Source organism: Eptesicus fuscus, chromosome 21 (assembly GCF_027574615.1).
Source record: "Eptesicus fuscus isolate TK198812 chromosome 21, DD_ASM_mEF_20220401, whole genome shotgun sequence".
NCBI lineage: Eukaryota > Metazoa > Chordata > Mammalia > Chiroptera > Vespertilionidae > Eptesicus > Eptesicus fuscus.
The window spans coordinates 36,017,553-36,045,035 of NC_072493.1; the positions used below are offsets into that span (position 1 = coordinate 36,017,553).

A 27,483-nucleotide genomic window follows, 5' to 3' on the forward strand; every position below is an offset into this window, starting at 1 on the left:
AGAGAGTTAGAAACATCCCTGAGAGAGAAACATCAATCAGCTGCCTCTTGCACACCCCCTACTGGGGATGTGCCCACAACTAAGGTACATGCCCTTGACCAGAATCGAACCTGGGACCCTTGAGTCCGCAGGCCGACGCCCTATCCACTGATCCAAACTGGTTAGGGCTTGACATATTTTTTTAATTGACATACAAATAAAGAGCACCAATCCTAAGTGTTTCGGTTGGTGAATTGTAACAATCACACCAATAAAAAAATAACATTCCCATCCTCTACCAGCCCCCGGAGCTCCTCCGCAGGGCTACCTCCCAAAATTCAACCACCGGCCTGGTTCCTAACAGAGTAGTTTTGCCCAGTTTTGAGCTGTATATAAATGGAGTGATTTATTGTGTTTGGCTTCTTTTGTCCAGCATCATGTTTTTGTGATTCTTCCATGTAATTCTATTTGGTTAAAGTTTATTCCTTATTTTTAGCCAAATAATTTTTTATTGTGTGACTGTTCTATAAGTGATCTATCGATTTTCCTGTGATGGGCATTTGAGTTCTCATTTTGGGGCTGTTGTGAATATTGCTGCTGTTAACATTCTTGCACCTGTCTTTTGATGAACATTAAAGTGTACAATTCTGTAGGGTACATACCCAGGACTAGAGTAAATGGGTCATAGTAATTAATATGCTTGTGCCAAACCTAGTGTGTTAGTTAATTCAACCAAAGCTCTCTTAGAAATGTATGTATGTGTATATGTATGTGTGTGTGTGTGTGCACCGGGCCTCTAATATATATATACACCGGGCCTCTAATATATATATATTAGAGGCCCGGTGCATGAAATTCATGTATTGGGGGGGTGGGTATGTGTCCCTCAGCCCAGCCTGCACCCTCTCCAATCTGGGATCCCTCTCACAATCCAGGACTGCTGGCTCCAACCACTTTCCTGCCTGCCTGCCTGATTGCCCCTAACCGATTCTACCTGCCAGCCTGATCACCCCCTAATCACTCCCCTGCCAGCCTGATCGATGCCTAACTGCTCCTCTACCGGCCTGATTGCCCCTAACAGCCCTCCTCTGCCAGCCTGGTCACCCCCAATTGCCCTCCCCTACAGGCCTGGTCACCACCAACTGCCCTCCCCTACAGGCCTGGTCCTCCCAACTGCCCTCCCCTGCAGGCCTGGTCCCCCCCAACTGCCCTCCCCTTCAGGCCTGGTCCCTCCCAACTGCTCTCCCCTGCTGGCCTGGTCACCCCTAATTGCCCTCCCCTGCAGGTCTGGTCCCCCCACAGCTGCACTCCCCTGCCAGCCCGGTCACCCCTAACTGCCCTCCCCTGCTGGCCTGATCACCCACAACTGCCCTCCCCTGCTGGCCATCTTGTGGTGGCCAACTTGTGTCCGCATGGGGCAGCCATCTTTGACCACACGGGGGCAGTCATCTTGTGTCTTGGAGTGGTGGTCATTTTGCATATTACCCTTTTATTAGATACGATATATATTTTTTAATATATATATTTTATTAATTTCAGAGAGGAAGGGAGAGGGAGCGAGAGATGAAAACATCAATGATGATAAAAAATAATTGATCAGCTGCCTTCTGCACACCCTTCATTGGGGATTGAGCCCGCAACCCGGGCATGTGCCCTTGACTAGAATCGAACCTGGGATCCTTCAGTCCACAGGCTGAGGCTCTATCCACTCAGCCAAACCGACTAGGGCTAGAAGTATATTTTTGTTCCTTTCTTTTTTACACTAAATGAAGTGGGTTTTTTTTTCACACCAGAACATTTAGACAAGTGCAGAGCCCATTCTCTTTAGCTTTTCTATGACATAACAAAACATACAGTTTCAGACCCTCTTTCTGCATCTCTTCCTCTTCCTACTTCTTTTCCTCTCTCTCTTCCCCAGTCTCAAGCTTGTGCTCTCCATAATGCGCTGTCTTTCAGCCCATCTCCTCAGCACCTGCATTCTCCGGAGGTGACATAATGCTCCTGGCTGAGCTGACTCAGCCTCAGGGAGGGTGGAAGGACATCTCCCTCAAGGCCCTCCGGGATGGTTAATACCAACAATGACATGGACAACCAGAAAAGGACAGATTTCTGAAGCAAACCACAAAACTCATATGGCAGGAAAAGGATGCATTTGGTAACACTCAAATAAGGACCTTGTTTAATGAGGACACCGTGGGACAAATGTTAGATGCTACAGCAGGGAAAGCTATTTCCAATGTCTAAAATCAATGGGACTCTTTTGTTGTTGTTGTTAATCCTCACCTGAGGATATTTTTTTCATTGATTTTTAGAGAGAGTGGAAGGAAGGGGGGGAGGGAGGGAGGAGAGGGAAGGAGAGAGGGAGAGAGAGAAGGAGAGAGAGAGAGAGAAGCATCTTTGCTCCACTTATTTATGCATTCATTGGTTGATTCTTGTAAGTGCCCTGACCAGGGATGGAACCCACAAACTTGGTGTATTGGAATGACGCTCTAACCCAGTGGTCGGCAAACTGTGGCTCGTGAGCCACATGCGGCTCTTTGGCCCCTCGAGTTTTTAGCAAAGGCCAGCTTAGGAGTACCCTAATTAAGTTAATAACAATGTACCTACCTATATAGTTTAAGTTTAAAAAATTTGGCTCTCAAAAGAAATTTCAATCGTTGTACCATTGATATTTGGCTCTGTTGACTAATGAGTTTGCCGACCCCTGCTCTAGCCAACTGAGCTACCCTGCCAGGGCTATCATGGGTGGGTCTTCAACACATAATGATGACTGAAAAAAAATAGAATTATTAATATCTTATGATATAATGCAAAATGACAGAATAATTTTACATTATATATAAAATTCTAAGGAAAAACTATTTAATATACATGTATATTATATAATGTATAATATGTAAACACATAACTGTATTGTACTCTATAATTACATAAGCCTAAATATATAATTATATATTATCCATTATATAATTCAACAATATGGTACAAACATATGCTATATATTACAATTGTATCACTATACCAATATTTAACTATGTTACTTCTAGCAACCTATGTAACACTAGATCCCAGTGCACGAATTCGTGCACCAGTGGGGTCCCTCGGCCTGGCTTGCAGGATCTGGCCAAAACCAGCTCTCCCACATCCCCCAAGGGGTTCCGGATTACAAGAGGGTGCAGGCCAGGCCGAGGGACCCCACTGGAGCATGATCAGGCCGGGGAGGGACCATTGGAGGGCTCCAGGGCGTGTCCAGCCTGTCTTGCTCAGTCCTGATCGGACCCCAGCAGCAAGCTAACTTACCAGTCAGAGTACACATTCATGGTAAGGAAGGGGCCATCTTTTTTTTTTTTTTTTAATTTAGTAAATCTTTATTGTTCAGATTATTACAGTTGTTCCTCTTTTTTCCCCCCATAGCTCCCCTCCACCTGGTTCCCATCCCACCCTCTTCCCTTACCTCCCCCCTACTGTCCTCATCCATAGGTGTACGATTTTTGGAAGGGACCATCTTTCTCCCATTTCACAGAGAGCAAACTGAGACTGAACGGGAGACTGCTCAACCGCTCGTTATGACATGCACTGACCACCAGGGGCCCTCAAAGGCTGCCCCTGGTGGTCAGTGCATGTCAAAACGAGCGGTTGAGCCGGAACCGGTTTGGCTCAGTGGATAGAGCATCGGCCTGCGGACTGAAAGGTCCCAGGTTCGATTCCGGTCAAGGGCATGTACCTTGGTTGCGGGCACATCCCCAGTAGGGGGTGTGCAAGAGGCAACTGATCGATGATTCTCTCTCATCGATGTTTCTAACTCTCTATCCCTCTCTCTTCCTCTCTGTAAAAAAATCAATAAAATATATTAAAAAAAATAAATAAATAAAATAGCATTTTCACTAGGAGCTTATGATAAAGAAGCAGAACTATTTAAAAAAAAAAATGAGCGGTTGAGCAGCCTTAACATATCATTAGCATATTATGCTTTGATTGGTTGAACGGATGACAGGACAACTGGACACTTAGCATATTAGGCTTTTATTATATAGGATTTTATGTATAGTTTTATTTAACTGTAAAATATTGTTTTATATAACTTAATAGATACCATTACATGTTAACTATGATAATAATTTTAATAGATCCCTGTATCCATCAGTTACCATGTTGGTTTCCTCATCAAAATTTCCCCATGTCCCCATTAGGTAGAAACTATTCTAAATTAACCCAATTGCCAGATGAGGAAACTGAGGCCCAGAGGCATGAAGTTGCCTGCCTGGCAGGAGGCCCAAGTAGGTGAGGCTTCTGTGTTGGGCCTCCAGGCCCCACAGCTGCATGTGTTTTTTGAGAAAATATGTTTTTATTAATTTTTTTAGAGAGAGAGAGGAAGGAAGAGGGAGAGAGAGAGAGAGAGAACATTGATGAGAGAGAAACATCGATGGGCTGTCTCCTCCATGCTCCCTACTGGGGATGGAGCCCACAACCCCGGCATGTGCCCTGACTGGAAATCGAACCAGTGACCTCTTAGTACGTGGGACAGTGCTCAACTCACTGAGCCACACAGGCCAGCACCACAGCTGCCTGTTTAGGAAAGTGTAGAGGCCCTCCACACCTGCTCCCAAGAAGCTGCTTACCCCTCTCAGGCCTCCTATTTACAAAGCCCAGAGTGCTCATCTGCATAAAGCAGTGGCCCAGCTAGTGGCCCTCAGCGGCTCAGGTGACCCCTGCAGAGGGGGAGGGTTAGAACTCTGGGGCTGGGGCCTGGACATGGGGAAGTGGGTTTTTGTTATAATTGGAAGATTTTATGCAACTATTGAGACAATAAAGCAGAATGGTTAAGAATCCTGGCTTTGGCCCTAACCAGTTTGGCTCAGTGGATAGAGCACCGGCCTGTGGACTAAAGGGTCCCAGGTTCAATTCCATCAAGGACACATACCTTGGTTGCAGGCCCCATCCCTGGCCCTGGTCGGGGCACCATCTGTGGGAAGCAACCAATCGATGTGTCTCTCTCACATCGATGTTTCTCTCTCTCTCTGTCTCTCACTTCCACTCTCTCTAAAAATCAATGGAAAAATATCCTCAGGTGAGGATTAAAATTTTTACATATATATATATATATATATATATATATATATATATATATATATATATGTTCTGGTTTTGGGTTCAAATCCCAGACTCAGTCTCTGTGTGACCTGGGACAAGTCACTCCACTTCTCTGTGCTCAACTTTCCTTATCTGTAAAATGGGCACCGTAAGAGTATGGCTTCACCAGACTGCTGTGAGAACTACCTCATTTTATTCATGTCCTTAAACATATACCAGGTAAGGACCACGCATTTTTATTTCCTCCTCTAAACCATGTGAACAATAGCAGGATTGTTGTGAAAAGTAAAAGAGATGCGTAAAAAGATCTAAGCCCAGGGCCTCGAATGCAATGCAGCATGCACACAAAAGACCTCTGCTATGGCTATTGTTCCTGCCTCGTCAGTTTTTATAACAATGATGATGACGATGATGATGATGATAGTAGCAGCACTTACATAATCTTTACATTGGTTCTGCTTTAAGTGCTGTAAATAAATGATCTCATTTAATCCTTGCAACCGCCCTGTGAGATAAGTACTATTAATGTCCTTCTTACCAGCTGGGGAATCTCAGGCACGTGGAGGTGAAGTGACTTGTCCAAGATCACACAAGGGAGTCACAAGGATCCAGACTGTCTGGCCCAGAGTCCTTGCTTTTTTAATCACCAAGTATGCTGCGCCCTGAAGTCCGGAGACCTCGTGCGCATTCGGGCTCTGCTGTGCGCACGCTCAGCCTCAGTTCGCTCTCTGTGAAACGGGAGAGAGACGGTCCCTTCCCGACCGCGAACGTGTAGAGAGAGCAGCTGCGGGCCTGTGGGCGGGGCACCGGCGAGGGGGCGTGGCCCGAGTGGTCCCGGCCTAATGGGAGCCCGGGGGCGGGGACCTCCTTCCAGCTCCGCCGGCGCGCGGGTCCCCCTCGCAGTTCCATCGGCCTCGCGGGGTCCCCTGGTGTCCCCGGAGGTCTCCGGTCCAGCCCGCCCGCAGCCCGCCCGGCCCGAGTCTCCTCCTCCCGATTCCTAGACCTCAGCGTCGTCCCCTCGGGCCTCGACATCATGGGTGACGGGGGAGAGGGCGAGGATGAGGTCCAGTTTCTGCGCACGGTGCGTATCTCTCTGTTGGGGGGACTCTGGGCTGCTTCCCGGGCTCCTCTGCCTTCTCTGCCCTGACTGCTGGTGGTCTCTGAGACCCGAGGTCTCTTCCTCTGTCCCTCTGGGTCAGTGTCACTCGGTCTTTCTCAGGTTTTGTCTCTCTCCGGCCCCCCCACCCCCACCCCGTTTCATCACAGAGAATTAGCCGACTTTGGGGAGGGGGGGGGATCTTGGGCCGCCCTCTCTTAGGCCATCAGCGGCTTGTCTCGGAGAAGGGGTCCTCTGGGGAGCACCCTCTCTCATCACCCTGGAAGCAGCACTTGGGGAAGGTGGTTCTAATTCCTGAGCTTAATTTAGCCCCAAACCTAGCCCTCATTCTCTTCTTGCTCCAGACTCTGACCTACTTAAATTCTGGAGAAGGGAACTGGGGCGGCTGGAAACCCCAAGTCCTTTGCGCTCCCAGCCCTTGAGGGCCTCCTGGGGGGGTCCCTCAGCTCCTGGGTCTTCTTCCTTTCCCACCTTGGTTTTGGGGAGGAGGGTGAAATGGCTGTTGATAACCTCTGGCCCTGTCGTTCCCTGTGGGTTGTCTCTGTGTCTCTGTCTCCCTGTCTCTGTCTTTGTCTTTTGGGTTCAGACCTTCTGTGTCCCACTCGTCTCTCTAGCGCTGTCCCCACGTCTCTGATCCCCTGCTGGGGGCAGGGATGGGAACTGGAACAACAGGTGTCTCTCCCAGAATAGCCGCTCTTTGGGGGCTGGGCAGAGGGCAGGGAGATGATGGGGTGGGGGGAGGAGCTGCCTGTCTCAGAGTCCCACCTACCTTTCCCGCCCAGTGGCTCAGCTGGATGTGGGGTGTGAGTCTGGAAGGAGATGTTCTCTCTTTTGGGCCAGGTCTGCTGACCCTGCACTAGCTCCTCCCCTCCCCCTCTGGGCCCTGGGAAATGCTGACACAGCATTCCGGCTGGGACCATGGCTCTAAGGTCTTGTTTCCTGGGAGGGAGGAACGGACAGCTGGGGCTGGCAGTGAAGGGTAGGGACAGCTGAGCATGCAGCCGGGGGAGGAGTCCTAGCTTCACCCTAGACTCTTGCCCCAGCTCCAGTCCCTTCCACTGGGTTGGGTTCTCCTCTCCTCTTGGGCCCTAAGGAGCCGGTGGCCAAGGCCATCAGCCCCTGAGCTACTCTATGTCAGACCCGTGCCCAGGGCCTCAGCCTCTGAAGCATCTAATTATATCCTCGCTGCCTATCTTCTGAGCTAGGGCCCTATCTTTATCTCTCTGGGAGATTTGAAGGAAACCAAGGTATGAGTGGAACAACTTGCCCAAGGTCAAGGCCAAGAAGAATCATCTCTCGATGCCCCTGGGGGCCCAGCACTCCTGCTTTCACAGGCTGAGTGCTTTTTCCTGAACTTCACTGATGCTGTGTGGTGGTTCTCTCTAACCTTTTATACCTCATTTCACCAATAAGAAACATTTTCTACTGTAACCTGGTGCATGTACATACATACATACATTATTTAAAAACCTACTTTGTTGAGATATAATTGACATGCAATAATGGCACCCATTTTAGGTGTTAACAATTCAAGGAGTTTTGACAAACTGTACACAGTTATGTAATCAGTATCATAACTAAGACAGAACATTTCCTTTACCCCAAAAGGTTCTTTCTTGCTCTTTGCAGTAATCAACCTGTCCATTTACTTTATGTCACTAGAGATTCTATTAGTCATTCCAATGTTTCATATACAATTCATGCTCATTTGTCTTGCTTCTTTTGCTCAGTGTAATATTTTTGACATTCAGCCATGTAGCATTTCAGAGAGGAAGGGATAGGGAGAGAGAGATAGAAACATCATCGATGAGAGAGAATCATTGATCGGCTGCCTCTTGCACGTCCCCCCGCCCCTCCCCTTACTGGGGATCGAGCCCGCAATCCTGGCATGTGCCCTGACCAGGATTCGAACCATGATCTCCTGATTCATAAGTTGATGCTCAACCACTGAGCCACACTGGCTGGGCAAAAGTTCATTTCTTTTTTTTTTCTTTTATTTATTTTTTATTTTTTGTTAATCCTCACCTGAGGATATTTTTCCCATTGATTTTCAGGGAGAGTGGAAGAGAGAGGGAAAGACAGAGAAAAACACCGATATGAGAAACACCTGGGTTGGTTGCCTCCAGCATGAGCCCCGATGAGGGCCCAGCCTGCAACCAAAGGGAAGCCTGCAGCCAAGGTACGTGCTCTTGACCTGACCGGAATCGAACCCAGGACCCTTTGGTCCACAGGCTGACACTCTATCCACTGAGCCAAACCAGCTAGGGCTCTTTTTGGTGCTGGCAAGTATTTCAATTGTGTGAATATAGCACAATTTGTTTATCAATTCACCTGCTGATGGCTGCCTCCGATTCATGTTATTATGGACAAATTAGGTGCATTCACACACACACACACACACACACACACACACACACACACACACACACACTTATTTTTAACTGAAATTTCATGAACTGTAGGGAGCCCTTAGAGCATGATGGGCAAGTTGGTATTTTCTGTTCTTACTTCCCTTTTTAAGCATGGTGGCCATGGACCCCCAAACGAATTTCCTTTCCCTTAGATGTGTGGTGGCCTCTAGCCCACCTCCCCCCCACCCTCCTTTCCCCGGGCGGGGCTTTCTCAGAGCATGGCCATGTCAGAACCTCCTGAGGGTGTTAATGGCCCAGGTTCCCTGCTCAGGCAGAGCCGATGAATCAGGCTCTTGGTGTTGGATGGGGGTGGGAAACTGGCACAGCAAGGAAGCTGCATTTTAACCAAGCGCCTCTCTTCATTCTTGTTTGTTTTTTAAAATATATTTTTATTGATTTCAGAGAGGAAGGGAGAGGGAGAGGGAGATAGAAACATCCATGATGAGAGAGAGTCATTGATTGGCTGCCTCCTGCACGTCCCCCTACTGGGGATGGAGCCTGCAACTCAGGCCTGTGCCCTGACCTGGGAATCGAACCACGACCTCCTGGCCCCTCCCTTCATTCTGATGCAGGAGAAAGTTAGGGAACCACTGGTGTAGCCATTCTCTGGTTCGTGTCTGGCTTTGCCATTTGCCTGCTTCCAGACTTTGGCCAGGTGGTTTTTATTTTTCTCTCCAAGCTTTAATTTCCTAACCTGAAAACTGGGGACAAGGATCGATTCAGCAGCAAATATACTAAAATTAACAATGGGGCCTTTGGCTCAGTGGATAGAGTGTCGGCCCGCAGACGGAAGGGTCCCAGGTTTGATTCTGGTCAAGGGCGCATATCTTGGTTGTAGGCTCAATCGGGGTGCGTGTGGAAGGCAATCAATCAATGTGTCTCTCTCACATTGATGTTTCTCTCTCTGTCAATCCCCCCACCTTCCACTCTCTCTAAAAATCAATGGAAAAATATCCTGGGGTGAGGATTAACAGCAACAACAAAAAAAATAAAAAAACAAACCACACACACACACACACACACACACACACACACACAATGGGGACAAAAAATCTGTACCGTAAGGGTCCCAGGGGTCTGTGCAGCTCTCTCTCTCTGAGCTCATCTCTCCCACTCTCCCTTTGTTCCTGCTGCCACCATCCTATGCCCCTGGCTCTTCCTCAACACCCTCGGCCCCCTCCAGCCACAGGCCTTTGAACAGGGTGCCCCTTCTTCCCCCAGAGACCATCAGGCCCGATTCCTTCTCATTCTTTGGATAAGGTTTATGGTTTGGGATAAAGTATTAGGCTCAGCTCAAATGTCACCTCCTTGGAGAGGCTGTCACTTCATCCCCTCACTGATGTCATCCCTACTCCAAAAGCCACTCGCTTACATCACCCTGGGAATTCTTTCCATTACACTTATCACTGACATTTAAATTATGGACCTATTCACCTGTTTATTGTGTCTCCCCCAAAGGATGTCAGCTCCATGAGGGCGGGGTCTGTCTGCTTTAGTTGATGCTCTATTCAGGGGTCCTCAAACTTTTTTTTTAAATATATTTTATTGATTTTTTACAGAGAGGAAGAGAGAGAGGGATAGAGAGTAGAAACATCGATGAGAGAGAAACATCGATCAGCTGCCTCTTGCACACCCCCTACTGGGGATATGCCCGCAACCAAGGTACATGCCCTTGACTGGAATCGAACCTGGGACCCTTGAGTCCGCAGGCCGACGCTCTATCCACTGAGCCAAACCAGTTTCGGCAAGGGGTCCTCAAACTTTTTAAACAGGAGGCCAGTTCACTGACCCTCAGACGGTTGGAGGGCCGGACTATAGTTTAAAAAAAACTATGAACAAATTCCTATGCACACTGCACATATCTTATTTTGAAGTAAAAAAAACAAAACGGCAAAAACACCCGCATGTGGCCCTCGGGCCGTAGTTTGAGGACGCCTGCTCTATATACTAGTACAGCTTCTAGATCAGTGCCTGGCAACCACAGATGCTCAATAGTTGTCTGTCAAATGAACATAAAGCCCCGAGCATAAGGCCTAGCAGACAGCAGTACTTAATAACGCAAGCTCTATGATTCCCATGAATGCACAAGTGCCGGGGTGTCGTGGTTCGGGATTACAGGACAGAAAAGCTGTGGAGCCTCCTTGCCAACAGGCCCGCCCACCCCCACCCCCCCTCCTCTTGCGCTGGATAGACAGACTCAGGGCTGCCGGTGTGGGTCAAAGCCCGGGACTGGAACACGTTTGTGTGATACGCTGGAAGGGCTGGAGACTGTGCCACCTCAGGCAGGATGCCTGGGCTCCTTGAGTCCGTTTCCTCAGCTACAAGATGGAATAACCACGGCCTTCCTCAGCAGATAAGAGCTGTGGTTGCCATCACTTTTGATGAAGACCTCTATCAGTGAAAACCCTGAGCACTCCCCAAGGACACTGTACTAGTTATAAACGTAGACGTGGGCTGCTATAGTCATGTATGAAGAGGTGGTCTAGTGTTCTAAGAGTGTGACATACAGAGTTGGGATCAAGTACCAGCTATGCCATATGACAGCTGTGTGACTTCAGGCAAGTTGCTTCACCTCTCTGGACCTCCGTTTCCAAAGGTTCACATAATAAGACTTAACTTCACAGGGTTGTTGTGAGGAATCGATGCGTTAACTTCTTGGAATGGGACCCACCACATGAAAATGCGTCTATTTTACTTAAAATTTTCATTTATAATCTTGAAATCATTTCAAACTTAGAGAAAAGTTGCAGGGTTAGTTCAAAGAGTTCCCATACGGCCTTCAGTCATTTTCCTTAAATGTGAAGATTTGGCATATCTGCTTCCCCCCCTCTCTCTCTCCGTATTTTTTTCCTGAACTGTTGTAGCTGTTTTAGGGTAAGTTGTGAACAAGATACCCTTAACCCCTAAATACTGTAGTGCCTGATTCCTAAAACACAAGGGCCGTCTCTTACAAATCACAGTACAGTTATCAAAATCAGGAAAATTAGTATTGCGATGATACCATTAGCTAATTCACAGTCCTTATTCAGCTTTGACCAGTTGCTGAAACACCATCTTTTGTGGCATTTTCCCCTCCAACCAGGATCTAGTCCAGGCTTTGGCATCACACTCAGATGTCATTAGAAAGCACTCCTTAAAGGATAGCTTTTTAAAAATATATATTTTTATTGATTTCAGAGGGGAATGGAGAGGGAGAGAGAGAGAGAGAAATATCAATGATGAGAGAGAATCACTGATTGGCTGCCTCCTGCATGCCTCCTACTGGGGATTGAGCCTGAAACCCTTGACCAGAATTGAACCCTGGGACCCTTCAGTCCGCAGGCCAATGCTCTACCCACTGAGCCAAACCGGCTAGGGCAATGGCTTTTTTTTTGTGTGTGTGTGTGTGTGTGTGTGTAATTTTTTTTTTTTTTCAGAGAGAGGAAGGGAGAGAGAGAAACACTGATGAGAGAAATATCTATCAGTTGCCTCTGGCATGCACCCAAATTGGGGATTAAACCCTCAACCTGGGTTCGTGCCCTGATGAGGAGTAGAACCCATCACCTTTTGGTGTACTGCACTCTGCTCCAACCAACTGAGCCACGCCGGCCAGGGCAACGATTTTGTGTATTAAGAGAAATTAAATACACAAAAGAGAAATTAAAGGAGGCTGAGCTTAAAAGCCATTGAACTTGATGTGTTCAGACTTTCCACCCTCCAATGGCTCGCCTTGAAGACCCCACCTGGGAGGCCTCTGGAGCCAGCTAGACTGAGGCTCAAATCCCAGCTCCTCCTTCTAGTGGTGTGGTCTTGGACAGGCCATGTCTCCTCTTTGAGCTTCAGTTTCCCATATTAAAATGGGATGACACCAGCTCCTATTTCATGGGGGTGTTAGAAGTATGTGGAGCGTTCAGTACGGGCAACCTACTTTATTGCAAGATGGTGTATCTCTTTCATGGGGACAAGGGAGGGGTGAGTGGCATGGTATGCAGTGCCTGTGGGGTGAGGGTGAGTGCCAGGGAGCCCTGAACCCCCATCCCTCCCCAGGACGACGAGGTGGTCCTACAGTGCAGTGCCACCGTGCTCAAGGAGCAGCTTAAGCTCTGCCTGGCAGCCGAGGGCTTTGGCAACCGCCTCTGCTTCCTGGAGCCTACCAGCAATGCCCAGGTCAGCACGGGAGCGAGGGCAGGGGCCAGGGGGAGAGGGGGTCTAAAGGGGCACAGAATCTGTGGCCCAAAGAAGGGTGGTCTGGAAGTCTGAAGAGGGGGTGCTGATGGGAGAGAAAACGGAGGGGGCTAAGAGGAAAAGGGGGCTGGGTTTGAGGAGGGAGGGACCAGGGTCTTAGGAGGCAGGTGTCTGAGCTGGCAGAGGGCCTTGGATCTGATGTGACAGGGCCTGGAGGGTCAGGAGGATGCTAGCAGGGAACTGAGGTGGGGGTGGGGGTTGAGGCTGAGAGGTGGAGGGTGCCTGGGGTCTGAGGGTGAGGTGGACTCAGGTCGGAGAGAGGAGGTGACCTGGGGGATGGGGTGAGGGCTGGGAAAGGGAGGGGACCTAGCATCTGATGGGGGGAAAGGGCCAGGGTCTGCAGGGGGCAGAGAGCCTTGGGTCCAAGCAGGAGGGTGTCTGTCTAGGAGTCGAGGTAACAGGTGGGAGACTGCGGGGGTGGCTACGGGTGCCCTCCTGCGATTTGGAAGCAGTCTTCTCAGTGTCCATGCAGGAGGCAGGAGCTGGGCTGCACGGTGACGGCAGGAGGCGGGGCTCCCTCTGGGGTTGGAGAGATCTGAGTTACCTGCAGGGGAAGAGGAGGAGCCCTGGAGATGGGCGGATGCAGCCTGTCTGAGGATGGAGGCGTCTTCTGAGATTAGGTGGGGTGTGGGGTGCCTGAGCAGGAGGGTAGCGTGGAAGCTTCTGTGGGGTTCAGATGTTTGAGGGAGGAGGTGTTTTCGGTGATGTTGGTGAGGACTCGGGGTGTCTGAAGCAGGAGGCAGAGGGCAGGGCTTCTCGGAGGCTTGGGGTCGAGTCTGGGCGTCCGTATTTAGAGGGGCGAGGGGTACGCCGGACCTTTGGGCCTGCAGGCCCTCTGCTCACATCTCACCCCCCTCCAGAATGTGCCCCCCGATCTGGCCATCTGCTGCTTTGTCCTGGAGCAGTCGCTGTCCGTCCGAGCCCTGCAGGAGATGCTGGCCAACACCGTGGAGGCCGGCGTGGAGGTGAGGCTCCCCCGCGCCGATGGGTGACCAGGATGGGTGGGAGGACGCGGGCTTCGTTTACCATCTGCTCTTCTTCCTCTCTCTGACCCACCCCCACAGGCCCTCAATTTGGATAAGTGGGTAGGTCTGGCCTTGGGTGTCACCTGTCCTTCCCCCCTCTTCTGAGCCCGGTCTGCCTCTTAGGCTCACATCCTGCATATGAGGCTGGGGTTACGGACCCCAGAACAGGCCGGGAAAGAAGGAAGGAAAGAAGGAAGGAAGGGGATGGGGGTTCTGAACCCCCTGTTCCCACCGCCTGCTACTTCCTCCTCTTTCCCGTCCTTTCCCTGACCCTGATCCCAGCTCTTCTCCGCATGGGACCTCTTCCCTCCCCTCTCTTATCCCAAGTGTGGGTCCCCTCCGGTCCAGGAGTGGGTCCGCCATGTGATCATGTGGCCCCATCACATGGCCCCCTCAGAGCATGGGCATGAAAGAGCTGGGATGGAAGGCCTGGTGCCATCGAATGACGGGGTGTCACCCCTCAAGAGGGGTGGAGTCTCCTTGTGGCAGTACAGGGCAGGTCTCTGCGGTGATGTTCAAATCTTTAACAACTGGCAGGACTGTACTAGTGCTCACCAGCTGCCGCCAGCCATGATGCGACAGGTTAGAGTAGAAGGAGCTGAGGTCCATGGGACATGAGATGCTGGGGCTTCCTGGAGTGTCCTCGGTACCTAGAGGAGGGGTCCAGCCTCCCTGAGTGACTCTTGGCCTAGTTAACAAGGTGAAGGAGGCAGGGAGGACAGAGGGGGCTTTGGGGAATATAAAGCACTCCATCCACAGGCTTCTCAGAGACAGAGCCCCCACTTTCATGGGTAGGGAAACTGAGTCAAAGAATCTGCTACTGGTCTGAGCGGAGGCTTCCTTGCATCCAGGTGTGAGCATGGTATTTTATGGGGATCCTATTCCCACCTGGGATAGGCCAGATGTATTGGGGGGTCTGTTCTCACTCTGTGCCCTCACTCCCCCACACCCCCTGTAGTCATCCCAGGGCGGAGGACACAGGACACTCCTGTATGGCCATGCCATCCTGCTCCGGCATGCACACAGCAGCATGGTGAGTGGATCAGCAAGAGGGCAAGGGCAGGGGGCAGGGGGCAGGGAGTGCAGTGCCTTCCAGGAGGAGGCTGACCCCTCTCTGTGACCCTAGTATCTGAGCTGCCTCACTACTTCCCGCTCCATGACCGACAAGCTGGCCTTCGACGTGGGACTGCAGGAGGATGCAACAGGTGGAGGAGCTGGAGGGGGCAGGGTGTGATAGGGACAGGACAGGCAGGAAGTTGGGGTGCAGATCTACAGAATTATGGGGTAGACATGGAAATGCTCTGGGGGTAACGAGGACTTTGGGGCAGAGAGTCTCTGGGTGCGAATGGACAAATTTGGATGGGGAGACTTGGGCAAGCATGGGGGAATCGTAGGCAGAGGGTCTGAGGGCAGGAAGAGGGAACTGAGGCAGAGTTGGTGGCAGCAGTAGGAGAATTTGGGGCAGAAGGCTTGGAAGGCTCAGGACTGGGAAGACCTCGGGAAGAGAATTCTGGGCAGCCGTCATCCTGAGAATCCTGCCCCCATAGGCGAAGCCTGTTGGTGGACGATGCACCCAGCCTCCAAGCAGAGGTCCGAAGGAGAAAAGGTTCGCGTTGGGGATGACCTCATCCTCGTTAGTGTCTCCTCTGAGCGCTACCTGGTGAGCAACCCCACCCCCTCGTGGCTACTACTGCCCCCGGGGCTGGAGGCACGTGGGATCCACCCCATCTCCTTATCACTGGTTAGCCTGGCCCCAAGGTCCTGACTCCCAATTTCCAGGTTCCTGACCTTTGACATTCAATTCCTGGTTTCTGACACCCCATCTCCGGACTCCATCATGGTTTCCTGATCTGTGACCTCTAATGTTCTGTCTTTCATCTGCTGCTTTCCTGGCTTCCCCCTCTGGGTTTTGGCTTCTGCCTCTGGAACTATTGGCCCATCACCATCGTCTCTGACCATCACCTCCTGGTTGCCTTCAGCACTTGTCAACAGCCAGTGGGGAGCTCCAAGTCGATGCCTCCTTCATGCAAACATTGTGGAACATGAACCCCATCTCCTCTGGCTGTGAAGAGGGTGAGGACTCCCATACTTCCGGACCCTAAACCGAGAGCCCCAACATAGACTTCCCACATTGCCTCTCAGATATGCCCAAACAGAACCTTGTAAACTCAGACCCCAAACCATGACCCTCACAATTAGATCTCCAACCGACCCCAAATCCCGAACTCGGGATCAGACTCCCAAACTCAGACCCAAAGTGTTGGTTCCCCAAAGCTGACATGCCAAACTCGGGTCCTGGAGGCCAGACCCCTAAACTCCGATCCAAGCTCAGAACATCAAATTTGGAGCTTATTCTCAACCCTAAGCCTCAGATGACAAGCACAAGCAGCATGTGACCTCAACCCCCAAACCCAGACCCCCAAATTCAAACCCTGATCCCCAAACCAAAACCCCTCATTCAGACTCTAAGCCAGAGCTAACCAACCTCAGACCTCCACTTTAACTTCATATCTCCAAAATCATCGCCCAGATTCAGACTCCCATGCTAAGACCCCAAAGCATGGCCCCCAACTTTGACTCCAACTCTGACACCCCAAACCTCAGAGCCCTAAGCCAGACTCAAGCTGAGACTCAAAGGACAGATTCCAAAACTCAGGCCTGAAGTTTGAATCTCAGACTCACCAACTTCCAACTGCAAAGCTCAGACTTCCAACCCTAAACTATAACTTCAGACCCTAAATCGCAGCTACCGGCCTCAGACCTTCAAAATCACACTCAAAATTCAGATCCCAACTTCAGAGCCAACCATCACACTTCTAAACCCAAACCCCAGGCCAAACCCTGGAACTTGGACCCCAATATCAGGGAGCATGGGATCCAAATCTCTAACCCTAATCTCAGATATCCAAACTCAGACCCCAGCTCTGCACACCCGACCCTCAACCCGAGACCCCTACTTCAGACCTCAAACTTAGCCTAAATCTCAGACTACACTTCCTACCCTGAAACTGAGGTCTTAAACTGCAGACCCCCAACCCAGGCCCCAGCCTCCCACGGGGGTTAAACAGGCCCCCGAACTCCCCATTTGGTTCCCGGGCTTGTCTGGGGCTCCAGCCCACAGTGATCATCTTTCCTGGCTCGTCTGCAGGCTATGTGACTGGGGGCCATGTCCTCCGCCTCTTCCATGGACACATGGATGAGTGTCTGACCATTTCCCCCGCTGACAGTGATGACCAGCGCAGGTCTGGATGGGGGACAGGAGGGCATGGGGTTTCAGGGTGTGGGCAGGGAGGAGTGCAAAGGTCAGTTGGGGGGCTGGGGCCCTATGGGTAGGGATCAGATTCTGGGGGACTGAAACCTGAACTGCCTTCGCTCTCTCCCATGTCCTCAGGCTTGTCCACTATGAGGGGGGAGCTGTGTGCACCCATGCCCGCTCCCTCTGGAGACTGGAGCCTCTGAGAATCAGGTGGGAGCATTGGGTGGAGCTGGGGGAGGGGAGTGGGTTTCGGGGGGGGGGAAGCGTCTGGAGGGGACAAGAGGGGAAAACTAAGGAAGAGACTGGAGAGTTTTGAGGGGAAATCTGGGGAGCCCAAGAGGGCAATGAAGTCCTCAGGGTCCTAGAATCCTGGAGGAAAAGGAGGTCTTGGGGGTTGTGGGGGTGCTGAGGGAGAGGTCAGAGGGTTCTGAGTGAAAATGTGGGGAGTGGAGAGGGATAAGATGACAGGTCTGGGAAAACTGGGGGCACTAGAGACATCTGGGGAGCCAAGAGGAAGCTGTGAAGGCCCGAGAGGAGATGATTAGGGTTCCTGAAGGGGGATTGAGGGTTCTAAGGAAGATTTGAGGAAAGTTTGGGGCATCCTGGGAAGGGGCTTGGGGCTTGAGGAGGTTTGAACTAAGACCATGGTCTCCATGGGAGGATCGGGGCTGGTCTCTGACCATCTTGCCCTCACCCTCCACAGCTGGAGTGGGAGCCACCTTCGCTGGGGCCAGCCGCTTCGCATCCGCCATGTCACCACGGGGCGGTACTTGGCACTCACTGAGGACCAGGGTCTGGTGGTGGTTGATGCCAGCAAGGCCCACACCAAGGCCACCTCCTTCTGCTTCCGCATCTCCAAGGTCGGTGGGGTCAGAGTGTCCTCCCTCACCTGGAGCCCCAAATTCCATCTCAGCAGTCTCTCCACGGGGCTCCCCTATGAACTGCACAGCAGAGGAGCTAACCTCTGTCCCCTGCCCCCTGCAGGAGAAGCTGGATGTGGCCCCCAAGCGGGACGTGGAAGGCATGGGTCCCCCTGAGATCAAGTATGGGGAGTCGCTGTGCTTTGTGCAGCACGTGGCCTCAGGCCTGTGGCTCACCTATGCCGCTCCGGACCCCAAGGCCCTGCGGCTCGGAGTGCTCAAGAAGAAGGTGGGCGCCTGGCAAGGAGAGAAAGGAGACGGGGTGGGGGGAGCGGGGCGGGGGGGGCGGTTCATGCTTGAGCCTTCAAAATAGCAGGGGTTTGAAGACGGGATGAGAGAAAGACGCAGGCTGAGAGAGAAACCAAGATTGAGAAAGAGGAAAAAATGAAGAGAAATATATGTTGTTAATACACATGGAGAAGAAGAGAGAGCGAAATATAGAGTCAGGGAAAGGCAGAGATAAAAACAATATGGAGACAGAAAAATAGAGAAAGACAGAGATGGAAAAGACAGAGAGTGACAAGCGGATGGAGAATGACATCCAACAAATTAATGAGTATCCAAGTTGTTTTGGATGTGTGTGTGTGTGTGTGTGTGTGTGTGTGTGTGTGTGTGTATGTGTGTGTGTGTGTGTGTGTAAATATAGGCCAGCTATAGAGACTTGTTCCCAGCCCCCCCCCCCCCCCATTGCTCAGAACTGGTGAATAAACTGCTTTTAATGAAGTATATAGCTACATAACTGAAGAGAGGGAAAGCTGCTCTTGACAGAGGGAAGAACATGTGTAAAGGCCCTAGGGTTGGAATGAGGTTGGTTTGTTGCAATAACAGAGAGAAAGTCCAGTTTGGCAAGAGCAGAGTGAGCGAGGGGCAAGTAGAGGGGCAGGTGAGGACGGAGAGGAGACGGGAGCAGACCGTGTAGGGCCTTGTGGTAACGGGGAGGGTCCTGGCTTTTACCTTTACCTTGCATGAGATGGAGCCACAGAGTGTTTTGGTTCCTTAGCTGCTTTCAGGAACAGATTGTCTGTGGTGGGAGCTGGGGTGCAGAGCTGGAGTAGAAAGACCGGGAGGAGATTGCTGGTAGGGTATAGGTAGTAGACGACAGAGGACAGCACAGGGTGGGGTCTGTGGAGTGGGGGAAACATGGTGGATTCTGGTTGTATTTTGAGGGTTGAGCCAACAGGATTTTCTGACAGATTGGGTATTGGGACAAGAGAGATAGGGGTTGGGGGTGATGCTATGATTTTTACCCTGAGCAACCAAAAGGATGGAAGTGCCAGTAACCAAGTTAGGGACAGTCAAATGTCAGCTCAGGAGGACAGGGATCTAAAGTGTTAGCTCCAATGTGTATAACAAAGTCACTCAATAAAGACTTGCTGAGTGAATGAGTGGGAAGACGAGGGAGGCACCTGTTTGCAAAAAGAACAAGGTTTGTCGTTGAAAGCATGAGTGGAGGAGTCCCAGCCACGGGACTAGAGGTCAGCTCAGGGGAAGGCTGGCAACTGTGATGGCCGTATTCACAGAGGGTGCCAGGCATTCTGTCTGGGACATATTAAGTTTGGGGAGCTGCTATAGTGCTCTGATGGGGGAATGTTAAGGCATTAGTAGATACAAGTGGAGGGCATCCGGCCTGGAGACAAGAAAGAGACAGAGAAAGAGAAGGAGAGACAGGGAAAATGAGACCAAAGTGTGCAATAGAGATAAGATATAGATAAGGAGAGAGAGAGACAAAGATGAACAGACAGAAAAAAAGAGGGACAAAGACGCCAGAGAGAGACGGAGACAGAGGTGAAAGGGAAAAGAGAATGAAAGACAGAATCAGAGAAAGAGGGATGGAAGGGGAGGCCTGGCAGAGAGATTTGGTGGGGGAAGCAGGCAGCTTTGGGCTGGAATCCAGGGAGCAAGGCCCCCTCCTGACTTCTCTGTCCTCCACCACCAGGCCATGCTGCACCAGGAAGGCCACATGGATGACGCGCTGTCACTGACCCGCTGCCAGCAGGAGGAGTCCCAGGCTGCCCGCATGATCTACAGCACTGCTGGCCTGTACAACCAGTTCATCAAGTGAGCGACCTGCCCACTCTGCCCGGGGGCCAGGCCACACCGTGACCCCCATGCTCCTGACCCCATGAATCTCTACCGCTGACATCCACATCCCTGCTAACCTTCACTTGACCACTAACCTCTAAACTCTTGACCTTTATATACTTGGTCCCTAATCTGACTGAGCATTTCTGATCACCGCCTTTCAAACCCCTGACACCCAGGCCCTTGACCCTGGCCCTCCCCACTCCGACTCCTGTTTCCCGGGTCCCTGTGCCTACACAGGCTTGGGTCCTAGTTCCAGCTCTGCCCTTGGCCGCGTGTGACCTCAGGCCAAGGCCCTTCTTTGTCTTTCTGCATATCCGTCTCCCTCTCTGTTAAAGAGGCGTGTCTGTGGGAGTCCTGCAGGGACCGGGGTAGGGGGCCACCCGAGTGCCGCATCCATGGTCAGCACTCGGCCCCTGGCGAACGAGTGCGCGATCCCACAGGGGCCTGGACAGCTTCAGCGGGAAGCCGCGGGGCTCGGGGCCGCCGGCTGGCACCGCGCTGCCCATCGAGGGCGTCGTCCTGAGCCTGCAGGACCTCATCGGCTACTTCGAGCCGCCCTCCGAGGAGCTGCAGCACGAGGAGAAGCAAAGCAAGCTGCGCAGCCTGCGCAACCGGCAGAGCCTCTTCCAAGAAGAGGTGCGGGCGCAGGGCGGGCCTGCGGGCGCTGTAGGCGTGGCCTGAGGGCGGGCGTGGCCGGGGGCGTGGTCTCCAGTAAAACGGGGACGGGTCCCCGGCTGAGCGGGGGCGTGGTCTGCGGGTGGGCGGGGCATGGGGCGGGGTCTCCGGCGGAGCGGGGGCGGGGCTTGGGGCGGGGTCTCCGGTGGAGCGGGGGCGTGGTCTGCGTGTGGGCGGGGCCTGGGGCGGGGTCTCCCGCGGAGCGAGGGCGGGGCCTGGGGCGGGAGGGAACCTGTAGACTAGTGAGGGACCGGGCCCTCGGGGAAGGCCTGAGAAGTCCGAGGATAAAGGCCCAGAGGCTGCGCACTCAGGGGTGGTGTCTGTGGGGGCGCGGCCTGTGGGGTGAGCGGGTGGGACCGGTGGGGCGTGGGGGCGGACTAGGGGCAGTGGTGGGTCTTTGGGAGACTTGGGAGGGCGGTGTAGGGCGGAAACTCAGATGGGCTCAGGGCTAGGAGTTTGGGTTAGAAGAGCCCGAGGAGGAGAGATGTGGGGTCTGCGTGGGAAGGGCTGAGCAGAGTGGGAGGAGGGGGCTGGACAAAGGCATGGTGAGGGGGATGTATGTTCATTCAAAGGTTGACAACTTGGTCCCCCTCCTCTCCAGGGGTTCCCAGTCTGATGGAGGAGGCAGACATAGAAATGATAATACCAACAATAGCAGAACTTACTTATGGAGTAGATTTACTTGTAACAGCCTACAACTAGAAACAGCTCAACTATCCACCACTAGAATGGATCCACAAATGTGTCCTATCCGTAAAATGGATATGGAAACACTCAGCAATGAAAAGGAACAAACGAAATGATAGATGCAACAATGTTCTTGGACCTTAAACTGTAACATTGAGCAAAAGAATCCATGTACAAAAGGATACTTTCTGTATATCCCAAGTTCAAATACAGGCAAAAGCCAATTAGAAAATTAAGGAAAGGATTTTCGTAAACGTCAGGATGATGGTTTATCCCTAGCAGCAAGGGTTGTGGTGTAATCAGAAAGGGCATCCAGGCGACTCTGGCTGGCTGGCAAATGTCCTCTTTCTTGACCTGGGTCATGGTTCCACAGCTATTCTTGATATTGGTTTGGTAAAACGTATACTTTGGTCTTTGTCATTCGCAGATTCTGTATGTTCAATTTGCCTACTTGCTGAAGTTTATTTGTGTTACCCTCATCAATACTGGAGCACATGTGTGGCATGTGCAGCGTGGTAAAACATGTCAGTCTCATGTCGCCAGCTGAGGTGGAGCAAGGCTATGCTCCACTTTCATCTCCTTTTTAGAAAATTCCTCACTCCAGAATATGTTTTTTAAACCGACCTTTAGAGGGAGAGAGAGAGAGAGGGAGAGAAACATCTCTTGGTTGCCTCCACTAGGAACCTGCAAGCCCTGCAGCCTTTTGGTGTGCAGGGGCAATGCTCCAACCAACCAAGCCACACTGGCCAGGCACACTCTGTTTTCTTGCTTCACGTCTCATATTATACACAAGTGCCCTTTGGTCACATATTTGGTGCCATTTTTTTTGTGTGTGCACTTTTGTTGATTTTGCTGCTTAAAACGGGCGCTAAGTGTAGTGTTGAAGTGCTGTCTCATGTTCCTAAGCACAAGACATCTGGGAGGTGCCTTACTGAGAAAATGCATGTTAGATGAGCTTCATTCAGGTATGAGTGATTGCTGACTCTTAATGTTAATGAATCAATAATATATATTAAATCAGTGTTTTTATTGTTTTCATTTTTTTATTGTTTAAAGTATTACAAATAGTAGTACGTATGTCTCCTTTTTTCCCCCCATTGACCTTCCCCCGGCCTCCCCTAACCCCCTCCCCCGCACATGCCCTCACCCCCCCCCCCCCACTGCCTTGCGTCCATTGGTTATGCTTATATACATGCATACAAGTCCTTTGGTTGATCTCTTACCTCCCCTCCTCTCCCCAGCCTTCCCGCTGTAATTTGACAGGTCTGTTCGGTGCTTTACTGCCTCTGTATCTATCTTTTTGTTCATCAGGTTATAATGTTCTTTATTATCCATAAATGAGTGAGATCATGTGGTATTTTTCTTTCATTGCCTGGCTTATTTCACTTAGCATAATGCTCTCCAGTTCCATCCATGCTGCTGCAAATGGTGAGAATTCCTTCTTTTTTATAGCAGCATAGTATTCCATTGTGTAGATGTACCATAGTTTTCTGATCCAGTCATCTGCTGATGGGCATTTATGCTGTTTCCAAATCTTAGCTACTGTAAATTGTACTGCTATGAACATAGGGGTGCATATATCCTTTCTGATTGGTGTTTCTGGTTTCTTAGGATATATTCCCAGAAGTGGTATTACTGGGTCAAATGGCAGTTCCATTTTTAAGTTTTTGAGGAAACGCCATACTGTTTTCCACAATGGCTGCACCAGTCTGCATTCCCACAAGCAGTGAAGGAGGGTTCCTTTTTCTCCACATCCTCTCCAGCGCTTGTTGTTTGTTGATTTGTTAATGATTGCCATTCTGACAGGTGTGAGGTGGTACCTCATTGTTGTTTTGATTTGCATCTCTCGAATGATTAGTGACTTTGAGCATGTTTTCATATGTCTCTTGGCTTTCTGAATGTCCTCTTTCAAAAAGTGTCTATTTAGGTCCTTTGCCCATTTTTTGATTGGATTGTTTATCTTCCTTTTGTTAAGTTGTATGAGTTCTCTGTAAACGTTGGAGATTAAACCCTTATCGGTGATAACATTGGCAAATATATTCTCCCATGCAGTGGGCTTTCTTGTTGTTTTGTTGATGGTTTCTTTTGCTGTGCAGAAGCTTTTTATTTTGATGTAGTCCCATTTGTTTATTTTCTCCTTAGTCTCTCTTGCCCTAGGATCTGTGTCTGTAAATATATCGCATATATGATATATGTCTGCAATTTTGCTGCCCATGGAGTCTTGTAGGATTTTTACGGTTTCCTGTCTTACATTCAAGTCCTTTAGCCATTTTGAGTTTGTTTTTGTGTATGGTGTAAGTTGCTGATCTAGTTTCATTTCTTTGCATGTATCTGACCAAATTTCCCAGCGCCGTTTATTAAAGTGACTGTGTCGACTCCATTGTATGCTCTTGCCTCCTTTGTCAAATACTAATTGAGTATAATGGCTTGGGTCAACTTCTGGGTTCTCTGTTCTGTTCCATTGGTCTATATGTCTGTTCTTGTGCCAGTACCAGGCAGTTTTGAGAACCGTGGCTTGGTAATACAGCTTGATGTCTGGTATTGAGGTAAATCAGTGTTTTTAAACAGAAATGCACATAAAACAAGGGAGTATGAAATTGTTGTGACTAAACAGAGGAACTGCCTGTGCTTCCCCGGGGAGTCATGGTTCAGGATTCGCTAGCTCAGTGTTCATGGGGACGTTACAGGACCTAAATATCATGAGTAACCATTGGCCATATATGGCTTATGTGCTTTTCTATGTGTCTGTTATACTTCACAATAAAAAAGACAGAAGATTAAAATGTAAAACAACAAAATCTCTCTGATGGTCAGTGTGGCGAGTGAACTGGGCCAAACTGGGACCAGGAGTGGGGTGCTTGGAAGTGAAAAGGGTGGAAAGAAAACCGTGGGGAAGAGAAGCACAAATTCAGTCCGGATGCTAATAAGGCTGGTATGATGTTGGGGACAGAGACACAGAAGACAGGACTGATCTGGGGAGCCAAGAAGGAGAGGGGGGTGATGGGAGTGAAGGGGGACATGGAGCTATTGTGCTGGTGTAGATCTGGGAACTCACAGTCACTAGCTGCGGAAGAAATATAAATTAGTAAATCCAAGAAAGGCAAGGAAGGACGACTTGGAACTCCTGGGTGACCCTTGTTTCCCCACCCTCAGGGGATGCTCTCCCTGGTCCTGAATTGCATTGACCGCCTAAATGTCTACACCACCGCGGCTCACTTCGCAGAATTTGCTGGGGAGGAGGCCGCCGAGTCCTGGAAAGAGATTGTGAACCTGCTCTATGAACTCCTGGGTAAAGGGGCCTAGTTATGACTTCCCCTGGAACTCCGCAGGTCCCAGTGCTGTTGGGTCTAACCTCTCTCTCCACCTTCAGCCTCTCTGATCCGTGGCAATCGTACCAACTGTGCCCTCTTCTCCACCAATTTGGATTGGTTGGTCAGCAAGCTGGATAGGCTGGAAGCCTCATCTGGTAGGAGAGCTCATGGGAAGAGACAGGGGTTTGGGGGAGGGAAGGGCCACAGCCACCTCACCTCTCATTCTGCTAACCATGCAGGAATCCTAGAGGTGCTGTACTGTGTCCTGATTGAGAGTCCTGAAGTCTTAAATATCATCCAAGAGAACCACATCAAGTCCATCATCTCCCTTCTGGACAAGCATGGGAGGAACCACAAGGTCAGCCCTCACCCCTGACTTCTCACCCCCTTAACTCTGAACCCTGGCCCCACGGCCCCAGAACTCTCCACTACCCTTCCTCCCCTCCTTCATCTTATCTCTTACCTGGATTCCTCTCCCATATGCTTCCATCTTTTTAAAATATATATTTTTATTGATTTCAGAGAGGAGAGAGAGATAGAAACATCAATGACGAAAGAGAACCATTGATCAGCTGCCCCCTACACACCCCCTACTGGGGATTGAGCCCTGCAACCCAGACATGTGCCCTTGACTGGAATCAAACCCGGGACCCTTCAGTCCCCATGCCGACACTCTGTCCACTAAGACAAACTGGCCCATATGCTTCCATCTTAACATAAGGCCTCTAACTCATGGTTCTGGAATGGATTCTGGGCCATACATGTGCTTCATTAGATCTATGAAATGCTTTTTAAATTTCCTGTAATTTTCCAATTTTATAGTGTTTGGTTCGGTGCATACACACGCTCCACTTTGGCACAGGTCCTACCTGCATTATTTCTAACCACATCACAGATTTACATTACCCATCCGGGAACTCACAGTCACTGGCTGCTGAAGAAATATAAATTAGTAAATCCAAGAAAGGCAAGGAAGGGAGGGCCTGGGACTCCTGTGGTGACCTCTTGTTTTTCCCACCTCAGGGGATGCTCTCCCTGGTCCTGAATTGCATTGACAGCCTAAATGTCTACACCACCGCTGCTCACTTCGCAGAATTTGCCGGGGAGGAGGCAGACACTAGTTTGCAACCCCTGCTGATCTCAAATCTCACCCTGACCCCTGCGCTCTCTCACTAATATAGCCCTTTCACTCTTTCCCTGACTTTTTCCTTCTAACATCTTACTTCAGACACTCATTTCTTACACCTGACCTTTCTCTTTGACCCTTGACCTTTCTCTGTGATCCCTGACATCCCACTTTCTCTACCTCCTCTCAGTCAAAATGTCCATCTCCTATTCTGACATACCACCCTTTACTTCTGGCTTCCCACCCAGGGCCTCTCATGGATTCCTGCCTTGGTGCCCTTACATCATGATCTCTGACCTTGACCTCCAGGTGCTGGATGTGCTGTGTTCCCTGTGTGTGTGTAATGGCGTGGCTGTGCGCTCCAATCAAGATCTCATTACCGAGAACTTGCTCCCTGGCCGTGAGCTTCTGCTGCAGACAAACCTCATCAACTATGTCACCAGGTCTGAACCTAGCCTGACCTCACCCTGACTAAGAGACTCTAGTCCCTTCCTCTGTCTCCCACCCTGGACTTAACACCTGGCCCTCACAGTTGTCTGCTCTTGCCCCAGCTCACCTGGCTCCCCACTCGTGTCCTCGGTCCCTTCTCCATTTCTGCATCTGTCTGTTCCTTTCACTCTCTGTTTCTGTCTCTCTCTATTTCTCCTCCTCATCTTTCCCCCCATCTCTCTCTTCTCTCTGTCTTTGGTCTCCCTGTCTGTTTCTGTCTCTGCTTGTTCTCCCTTTGTCTGTTTCGTATTCTCTGCCTTCATGCCTCTGCTTCTCTGTTTTCCCTGTGTATATATCTCTTTTTCTGTCTCTGTCTCTTTGCCTCTCTTTCTCCCCACTCTCCCTCTCCCTCCAACTCTGCAATTACCTGGCTCTCCTCTCCTCTCCACCTCTCCTTCATCCCCTACTCTTGTTCCCTCTCTCCTACAGCATCCGCCCCAACATCTTTGTGGGCCGAGCAGAGGGCTCTACACAGTATGGAAAATGGTACTTTGAGGTGATGGTGGATGAAGTGACTCCATTCCTGACAGCTCAGGCCACCCACCTGCGGGTGGGCTGGGCCCTCACTGAGGGCTACAGCCCTTACCCTGGGGGTGGCGAGGGCTGGGGCGGCAACGGGGTTGGTGATGACCTCTATTCCTACGGCTTCGATGGACTGCATCTCTGGACAGGTATCTGAACCCTTCTGGGGGATGACCAACCCTGACCATTGACCCTAGAGTTTCCAAGCCTCTCACCGCATACCTTAGAGTTCTTAGGATCCTGACCCCCCCCAAACAGGCCAACTTTTTATTCTTTACTCCTCATTTATCATGACCCTATACCTAGAGGTTCCAGAATCCTGTTCCTAATACATTTCTTCATAGCCTCCAGAACTCTGACCCCAGAGGATGTATGATCTGTGACCCTAGAGATCCCAGAAAACTGCCCAGATTATTTTGACCTCTGATTTTGACTTCTAACTCCAAAGGATCCAAATCCTAACTCCATAAAGTCTTTAATCTCTGACCCCACAGCTTTAATGGTCCTAACCTCAGGGAGCCTTGATCTCTGTTTGTTGCAGAGCTACAGAAACACTTGACTTTAG

At 50.6% G+C, this 27,483-nt stretch overlaps 1 protein-coding gene across 2 annotated transcripts in view; it reads left to right on the forward strand.

The window, feature by feature from the left end:
* Positions 1-6,052: 6,052 nt before the first annotated feature.
* The window catches only part of RYR1 (ryanodine receptor 1), a 122,587-nt gene continuing 101,156 nt past the window's right edge, over positions 6,053-27,483 (forward strand). For both annotated transcript variants that reach the window (XM_054710466.1, XM_054710465.1), the window contains exons 1-18: positions 6,053-6,151; positions 12,625-12,744; positions 13,683-13,787; positions 14,806-14,880; positions 14,974-15,052; positions 15,395-15,507; positions 15,827-15,920; positions 16,996-17,089; positions 17,239-17,313; positions 17,807-17,963; positions 18,088-18,252; positions 19,960-20,081; positions 20,549-20,744; positions 24,624-24,759; positions 24,841-24,936; positions 25,021-25,139; positions 26,217-26,350; positions 26,826-27,067. In XM_054710466.1, the coding sequence (XP_054566441.1) occupies positions 6,104-6,151; positions 12,625-12,744; positions 13,683-13,787; positions 14,806-14,880; positions 14,974-15,052; positions 15,395-15,507; positions 15,827-15,920; positions 16,996-17,089; positions 17,239-17,313; positions 17,807-17,963; positions 18,088-18,252; positions 19,960-20,081; positions 20,549-20,744; positions 24,624-24,759; positions 24,841-24,936; positions 25,021-25,139; positions 26,217-26,350; positions 26,826-27,067 (2,170 nt within the window). In that variant the 5' untranslated portion in view covers positions 6,053-6,103. The remainder of the gene's footprint in view (positions 6,152-12,624; positions 12,745-13,682; positions 13,788-14,805; positions 14,881-14,973; positions 15,053-15,394; positions 15,508-15,826; positions 15,921-16,995; positions 17,090-17,238; positions 17,314-17,806; positions 17,964-18,087; positions 18,253-19,959; positions 20,082-20,548; positions 20,745-24,623; positions 24,760-24,840; positions 24,937-25,020; positions 25,140-26,216; positions 26,351-26,825; positions 27,068-27,483) is intronic.